Consider the following 9,333-nt stretch of genomic DNA (forward strand, 5'->3'; position numbering starts at 1 on the left):
TTATTATTGAGTAAAAAGGAAAGATCTGGCAACAAAGTAAATACCACCTTAATATACGCTATTTTACAAGATCCTTGGACACCAAATCTATAAAAATCATGTGATGTGTTTCCGAGATAAATGGAGCGTTCCTTAAAACTCACTCTGCATAAAGATGGTGAAACCTAAGTTGTTCATTGAATTCAATCATAGATTCCTCTGATCAAATTAAACAATTATCATTTACCATTTGTTTGAACTCAGCTTGGATAAAAAGTTATAAGAATTTAATTATTTCATAATTATCAATCTTGGTATTTATTCAAATGGCATTCCTTACTATTCCTTTTTTTATGTGACAAATTATTTTTCCCTTAAAACCAATAACTGGCTGCATTGTACAGATTATGTATATCATTTTTTCAATTATTATGTGTAGGTTACCGTTATGATTTCATAATATAATCACTTTTGGCAACTAAATCTATATTTCTGTGAATTTCAGAGCTATTTTCACTTAACAAACTTTTTTGTATAAGAGAATTAATATCAGCTTTTTAGAATACAGATTTTAAAAAAATCAAGCAAGGGCATTTTCCAACAATCAGACGTAGATAATTCGTAGAAAATATATTATTCTCATTTAAAAATAACTAAAATTCAAAGCAATATTATTGAATGAATTGTATTTATGAAACAACCTTTTTTTAGCATCTAGACTTATTCATGCCATCCATTACATTTTCTGTAGTAACTATGTTCTTAATTACAAAGAACCAAAAAGATGTGTTTTAGCAAATACATAATCATCATAAAAATTAAACTTTAAGCCTTTCCTTATCTATGAGGTGGGGGGACAGGTAGGACAGCACCTACCATCGGTGGAGGTGGCATTGGATTAAACATCGGTGGTCTTGGAGGAGGTGGTACTGGCAACATTGGTGGTGGTGGTACTCCACCTAACAATGGTCGTGCAATTATTGCTGTAGGTTTCTTTGATTCATTTTTAAATGCAAATTGAAGGAAGAATTGTTTGGTATCTTTATTCCAATGGGTCCAAAATTTCGTGTCCACTTTTTCAACTTCTCTACTTGGTACTTTGAAGGCTATTGTTTCATAAGGTTCTGCTGCAAATAAAAGATACTGCCATTTACGGTCTGGAGGTTCAATTTTTTGTTCATATGCTGACATGAAGCGATGACGTGGTAGAACGCTATCTGCTATTTCTGAAAAATAAAACAAAGTGATATTAATTCTATTCCTTATGAATTCTACAGTGTTCAACAATAAAAAATTTATTTGGCTTTTGACAGCCTCTCCCATCAATATCAATTGGATAAAATGGAACAAATTGGAGAATGGTTTTTGAAAAACAAACTACATATAAATAAAAGAACATATCGTCGGCTAAGAGTGTTACTGAAGGTCATGTTATGTGAAGTTCAGTTGTTCTAATTAAAAAAATATTCGTTCTTTCAGACAGTACCAATTTTTCTTTTATTTATCAAATAATTAGGTTACTTCTTCAATTCCTCATTACCAAAAATTTTAAATATCTGGGTTTGAGTGAATGTTCCTCTTAGCAGAGAGTGAGAATGCCTAAGGCGAGAGGAGTTTCCTTTCCTACGTGTATAGGCTAAAGTCAGGGATAACCATAATAAAGAAAAAACAAATTACATTAAGAGAAACATGCACATAATAATGTTTATGTGAGCAGGGGGAGGGTGGTGAAAGCATTGCTTACTTTTGATGATGAGTAGGACAGGGGGGTAAATAATTGTGATAAATCTGCTTACGTAATACTAACTAATACTTATCAGAGGATAATATTTGACATTGAGAGTAGAACCATTTATTATAAGAAAAGATCAGTCTGAGTCTGATGACGCATCGTTATCTTCACTTTCGCTATCATCACCCAAATTAATAATTACTGGATTTATATATGTCCACTGATCGATAAAACTCTCTTTGGATAAATATTCTTGTTCGACATGTTTATGACATGTTGACGTTTGCACCATTCTTCGGAACTGAAATTATCGAACTCCGTTTCCGTTAATTTGATGACATCATCCAATTTGAAAGTTGTGTTTTTCTTAGCCACATTGTTTTTCACGGTGGCCCAAACGAGTTTAAATCTGGGTGGTATGGTGGCAGAGGCAAAACAGTATGACCGTGTTGTCTCAAGAGAATATCGAATTTATAGGTTATATGGTCCTTTTTATGTCGTTTTATAAGCTCATACAGGGTGGCCACCTTTTCAATGGGATTGTATTAGTAACTTTGAAACCATAAGAGTTAGAAGGTCGGTCAAATGGAGAAAAAGTTGCCTGCATAGAAGCATTATCAAGCAGTTCAAACAAATCGAAATTATCAGGGCCGGTTATTAAGATATCATAAGAAAAGTAAATTCTGTCATTTTGATTTTTCTTTTTTTCCCACTTTATTTCAAATATTATCAAAAAATGTTACAGGAATATTTTATTCGACAGTAAATTGTTCTCAATTTGACGTAATCAGATTTCGTATCCAACGTTTCGTGCTCTCTGGGCCACCCTCCACCTCATTTTTTTCAATACGAACCTGTATATTTTATGACACTTTTCGAAATAACTTTTAACGCTGAATTCAACGATATATCATACAATGTCATTCAAAGTTGAGTTTCAGGTGATTTTGACCCTTATCCAAATTTCTTTGGGTGCAATTTATCAAAAACTGCTGTTAATAAAATAATCAAGAGACGCGAATACAATGATTTTAAATTTGAATACCAAGCCTTGCAAAACTTATATTGTAATGATATCAAAATAAAGTTCGATTCTGTAATTTGTTTCAACGGAACGGTTGAGATGTCTTGATCTTAATATTTTTCAAAGTATCTGTCTCACTCTTGGTTCTCTCAAAATATTGAAAAACTTTGAAAACAATTTCACGACTCTGCTTTTTAATCACAGGTTTCCTAACAGACGACATTTTCGGAACAACAGTTGATAATTAACTTCACTTTCAATTGTCGATTAAACCAGTTAAAGATCTGGATTTAACACCACACAACTAGAAAACACTAAAGCACGAAGTACCAATTCACTATATCGATAATCGATGCACTTTGAAATTCGTTATGCTTTATATGTACGCTACTGAATGGAAGGCTTCGGTTTATTAGGTACTCATAGTCAGTCATTAGCTCCTCCTTCAGTTTTTTGCGCAACCAAGTTCTTGCCAACATATTTGGCGGCGACTGTAATATTCAGAAAGTAGATATATAAATGAATCAGGGTATAGAAAAAAAAAATTAAAATGATCCAACAGAAATATATCGGTTCAAATAAACAATTATTGAAGTAATATATTGGTTCTCGACCTCTTTGGACAAGAAATAAAAGACACAAATTTTCCAATGCCAGTTCGCGACCGCCGAATATTGAAAAAAAAATATACATTTATTTGCTTCTTGATTGAAATACACATATACATATACAAATATGTCTTATAGTTCATATGGAACAAAATATACACAAATAATTCATTTAAAATTAGAAATAATTACTGTTTTCTGGTCATATATCACAAAGCACTTTTCTAAGAGAGGACGGGAAAGAACCCTTTTCTATGATAAGACGATTGTAAACTAATTTTTAGCGCGAAAACTTTGACCTATACCCCTACTATGCAAACTATCTTGGAAGGGTAGAATGGTCGAGAACACGTCCGGCGAAAATATTTTGAACTGCATGATATATTTTTATTATTATTTTATCCCAAATCACGGAATAGTCGAGAGCCAGTGAAGGTCGGCTACCAGTGCATTCACCCTATCTCATTATCTCTATAAGTCAAATTTAATCAAGAATGACTCAAACTATGCCTAAATTGAACTATACGTAATAGCTCAAAGAGAAATCTTGGTCTCATGGCGTTTCGAGTTAACCAGAGTATACTGTACTAGATTGTTGAATGTTTTTGATAAATAACTATAAATATATATATATATATAATACCTGGATAATCTATTTGAAATAAGAGACTTTGTTGTCCACATTCAGGATCTCTCTGCTTAGTCACCCTGTAACCAGGTCGTCCAATTTTAACAAATTTTTTTGGTTCTACTCTTGGCTTTAAAGGCTGCAATAGGGTAGGAGCATCTTTCGCTTCTTTAGCAGCTCTACGTGCTAAGTTGGCTTGATGTTTCTTTCCTTGAGTATGAGCCAAATAACTTCCTTCGTTGTTATGTAGAGTTAGACACAGCTTACATTCATATGATCCAAGATGATTTTTCATGAAATACGGATCCTTTTGCAAATCGATGGTTTCTAAGGCAAGCTGCCTCAGACGTTCCCTTCTGTCCCGATTCGTTTCGGACCATGATGCTACACCTCCTCCACCAGTTTTACCGCCAGGGCGGTTTTGGAAATCCATTGAAATTTATTACTAAGCCACTTAAGTTTTAGAAACTGATAATGAAAGTACTAAAAATCAACAATAAGTTGATGAATGTCTCTGAATGTTATCAAAAACATCAACTTCAGGCTAGAGCCCACAGATTTTTTTATTTCTGTAACCCATAGACATAGAATAATATGGACTGGGCTTAAGATGACTAAAAACCTGGTGTATGGACTGATTAGATTTAATTTTGTCAATTTTGAGAATATAATAACAGATTATTACTTGGTTATCATCAATTGTTATTTAATAAATAAGAAAATATTGGACACAATATTGTTTGTCGTAACTAGGTAATGTGTTATCATATTATGTCATATTGTATGCATTATATATTGTATATTTATTCATTTTTTAGCCTTGAAAAAGAAACGAACTGTTTCGAAACGTCGCGTCGGCGTTGTTACAAATTAAACAATAGAATAAAATTGTGTCCAATATTCCCAATATTTTCTTATTTATTATCACAGATTACTCTGTTAGTCTATGATATTATCACAGATTACTAGTCTGTGATATTATAGCGCGTTCGACAATAGCATCCGAGAGCGGACAGATTTTTTAGTCACGTGACCACATATTTTACAAATAATCACGATTTATCTACAATAGGCATCTGAAAATGAGAATGCAGCGCCAAGGTGAGCAGACGTAGAACTCTAAATGTTGACATTGGAGTGTTTTGTTGTATTAGTTGTGTGTGTATTTGCGTTATTAAAATTTGATTTACAATAAATATAAAAACTCTTCAGACTTCAATAGTGAACAAGTGTGTTACTGTGTATATAATATTTTCATTTTAGGTAAAGGCGGTAGGTATCATCATTTGTTTCAGTTCAGTCTAGTGATATTGAAATTTATGCAAGGATGGAAGACTTCGAAAAATGACGAAGAACAATCGTGTGCATATAATATGTGAATGGTTCAATCAACATTATTATACTACAGGATTCTAATAGTACCTTTTTTAGGTCCAAATGGCAAAACTGAGTTTAATAGAATACTTGGGGTATCTTAAAGGCACAAACACTTCTAGAAATGTTTATAAAGGTGAAGAAGTTTTAAATGCTGGCCACATGATAAAAATGTTACATGTTATTTGCATGACTAATAAAACTTAGATATCTCGTATTCAACACCATTAACTATACTTTCTTTTTAACCAGATTTATCGAAAAACACGTGAGTTACATCCACCACTTTCAGTCATCGAATGAAACATGGAAAATTCACGTAACGGTCATTAACCGTTCCTTTACCACCAGGTGGACTAGTTGTCCTCTATGACTGTTTGTCTATAGGCCGCTAGAAGGATTCATCGTCCTTCATACGCTAGTTCGTCTATTCACCGCTAGATGAACCAATTGTCCTCTATAATCTAGTTCATCTAGCTGCCGCTAGATGGACTAATCGATTTGTTGTAGGCATGTTTAAAAAAGAGTTACACAGGGTGAACTCTAACACTCCCTCCCATGCCGACAAGGTAAAAGAGAGAAAAATCGTTTTTTTTTTCAATCCGAATTTTCGCTTCAGAATACTATTTCGCTGCACATCGAGTTGGTTCTTTATTTGAAAAGACAAAAACCTTATAAGTTTCAGCTATAATAAAGTACAGTTTCATTTTGTTCTTAATAATAATAATTCTAGAAACATAGTTTCAGATCGCTTCGAACAATCGATCAAGTATTAGCTTTCTAGAAACAGAGTTTCAGATAGCTTCGAATAATCAATCAAGTGGTATCTTTCGAGTTATATTTTCAGATCTTTCCGACCAAAACAACAAACTAAAAATCAATCTACAAAAAAGCGAGTGTTTTTTTTTTTTCGGTCATACAGATCAAAAATTGTTTTCCCGAAGTTTGTTGGTGATGTCGATAACCAGATACCGGTGAGGGATTCAGTGAGTTTCCTTGGTATTACTTTAGACAAGAGTCTGAGATGGGACATACATATTGATCAGCTTAGAAAAAGGCTGAATTCAGTCTCTTTTACTCTCTTCATGCTGAGAGATCAGGTTAACTTTCATGTCCTGAAAGTTCTATATTTTGCTAATTACCAATCTTTACTTTCTTACGGTATAATTTTCTGGGGATGCTCCATCCACTCTGATAACCTTTTCATTTGCCAAAAATGGACATTTAGATCTATGCTAAGACTCAACTATAGGCAGTCTTGTCGTGGACTATTTAGAAAACATAATTTTCTCACTTTCTATGGACTATATATATACAAAATACTTACATTTTTCCATAAAAATCAAAATTATTTTGTAGAATTCAAAAATGTTAATAATACAAGGCAAAGTGTTCCGTACTTTTTCCCTATTCATTCTTCTACTTTACGTGAAAAGGGTACAGAATACATGGCGATCAAGTTATTTAATGTATTACACAAACATCTACAGGTCATTTCTAATCACGGGACCTTTAAGAGAATAATTCACAGGCTAATTGTGCAGTATGAACCTTACTCAGTCGAGGAGTTCAGGGTTTATTGTTCTAAATAAGTCTTCTCATTATTATTATATTCTTTTTTCTTGTGACTTGTTTCATTTTTATTTGTGTAATATTTCAATATTTTGTACGAATAATCATTGAAATTAATAAACTTATTATTATTATTATTAATGGTAGCTTTCTAGAAACAGAGTTTCAGATCGCTTTGAATAATCAATCAAGTAGTAGCTTTCTCGAAACAGAGTTTCAGATAGCTCGAATAGTCAATCAAGTGGTAGCTTTCTCGAAACAGAGTTTCAGATAGCTCGAATAGTCAATCAAGTGGTAGCTTTCTCGAAACAGAGTTTCAGATAGCTCGAATAGTCAATCAAGTGGTAGCTTTCTCGAAACAGAGTTTCAGATAGCTCGAATAATCAATCAAGTAGTAGCTTTCTCGAAACATAGTTTCAGATAGCTCGAATAATCAATCAAGTAGTAGCTTTCTCGAAACATAGTTTCAGATAGCTCGAATAGTCAATCAAGTGGTAGCTTTCTCGAAACAGAGTTTCAGATAGCTCGAATAATCAATCAAGTAGTAGCTTTCTCGAAACATAGTTTCAGATAGCTCGAATAATCAATCAAGTAGTAGCTTCCTCGAAACATAGTTTCAGATAGCTCGAATAGTCAATCAAGTGGTAGCTTTCTCGAAACAGAGTTTCAGATAGCTCGAATAATCAATCAAGTAGTAGCTTTCTCGAAACATAGTTTCAGATAGCTCGAATAATCAATCAAGTAGTAGCTTTCTCGAAACATAGTTTCAGATAGCTCGAATAGTCAATCAAGTGGTAGCTTTCTCGAAACATAGTTTCAGATAGCTCGAATAATCAATCAAGTAGTAGCTTTCTCGAAACAGAGTTTCAGATAGCTCGAATAATCAATCAAGTAGTAGCTTTCTCGAAACAGAGTTTCAGATAGCTCGAATAATCAATCAAGTAGTAGCTTTCTCGAAACAGAGTTTCAGATAGCTCGAATAATCAATCAAGTAGTAGCTTTCTCGAAACATAGTTTCAGATAGCTCGAATAATCAATCAAGTAGTAGCTTTCTCGAAACAGAGTTTCAGATAGCTCGTATAATCAATCAAGTAGTAGCTTTCTCGAAACATAGTTTCAGATAGCTCGAATAATCAATCAAGTAGTAGCTTTCTCGAAACATAGTTTCAGATAGCTCGAATAATCAATCAAGTAGTAGCTTTCTCGAAACAGAGTTTCAGATAGCTCGAATAATCAATCAAGTGGTAGCTTTCTCGAAACAGAGTTTCAGATAGCTCGAATAATCAATCAAGTAGTAGCTTTCTCGAAACATAGTTTCAGATAGCTCGAATAATCAATCAAGTAGTAGCTTTCTCGAAATATAGTTTCAGATAGCTCGAATAATCAATCAAGTAGTAGCTTTCTCGAAACATAGTTTCAGATAGCTCGAATAGTCAATCAAGTGGTAGCTTTCTCGAAACAGAGTTTCAGATAGCTCGAATAATCAATCAAGTAGTAGCTTTCTCGAAACATAGTTTCAGATAGCTCGAATAATCAATCAAGTAGTAGCTTTCTCGAAACATAGTTTCAGATAGCTCGAATAGTCAATCAAGTGGTAGCTTTCTCGAAACAGAGTTTCAGATAGCTCGAATAATCAATCAAGTAGTAGCTTTCTCGAAACATAGTTTCAGATAGCTCGAATAGTCAATCAAGTGGTAGCTTTCTCGAAACAGAGTTTCAGATAGCTCGAATAATCAATCAAGTAGTAGCTTTCTCGAAACAGAGTTTCAGATAGCTCGAATAATCAATCAAGTAGTAGCTTTCTCGAAACATAGTTTCAGATAGCTCGAATAGTCAATCAAGTGGTAGCTTTCTCGAAACAGAGTTTCAGATAGCTCGAATAATCAATCAAGTAGTAGCTTTCTCGAAACATAGTTTCAGATAGCTCGAATAATCAATCAAGTAGTAGCTTTCTCGAAACATAGTTTCAGATAGCTCGAATAGTCAATCAAGTGGTAGCTTTCTCGAAACAGAGTTTCAGATAGCTCGAATAATCAATCAAGTAGTAGCTTTCTCGAAACATAGTTTCAGATAGCTCGAATAATCAATCAAGTAGTAGCTTTCTCGAAACATAGTTTCAGATAGCTCGAATAGTCAATCAAGTGGTAGCTTTCTCGAAACAGAGTTTCAGATAGCTCGAATAATCAATCAAGTAGTAGCTTTCTCGAAACATAGTTTCAGATAGCTCGAATAATCAATCAAGTAGTAGCTTTCTCGAAACATAGTTTCAGATAGCTCGAATAGTCAATCAAGTGGTAGCTTTCTCGAAACATAGTTTCAGATAGCTCGAATACACAAACAAGTGGTAGATTTCTCTGAAAAGACAACTTATAATTATTGTTATTCCTATTTATCAATAAACTCACCTACTTACTTA

At 33.5% G+C, this 9,333-nt stretch overlaps 1 protein-coding gene across 1 annotated transcript; it reads right to left on the minus strand.

The window, feature by feature from the left end:
• Positions 1 to 648: 648 nt before the first annotated feature.
• On the minus strand, positions 649 to 4,539 carry LOC123682873 (splicing factor 3A subunit 2). The gene is made up of 2 exons (XM_045621681.1): positions 3,987 to 4,539; positions 649 to 1,205 (listed from the first exon to the last, which is right to left on the minus strand). Exons 1-2 carry the CDS (start codon positions 4,402 to 4,404, stop codon positions 817 to 819), a joined length of 807 nt encoding a protein of 268 aa, XP_045477637.1. The 5' UTR covers positions 4,405 to 4,539; the 3' UTR covers positions 649 to 816.
• Between the last annotated feature and the right edge of the window lie 4,794 nt (positions 4,540 to 9,333).

Source organism: Harmonia axyridis, chromosome 6 (genome assembly GCF_914767665.1).
Source record: "Harmonia axyridis chromosome 6, icHarAxyr1.1, whole genome shotgun sequence".
NCBI lineage: Eukaryota > Metazoa > Arthropoda > Insecta > Coleoptera > Coccinellidae > Harmonia > Harmonia axyridis.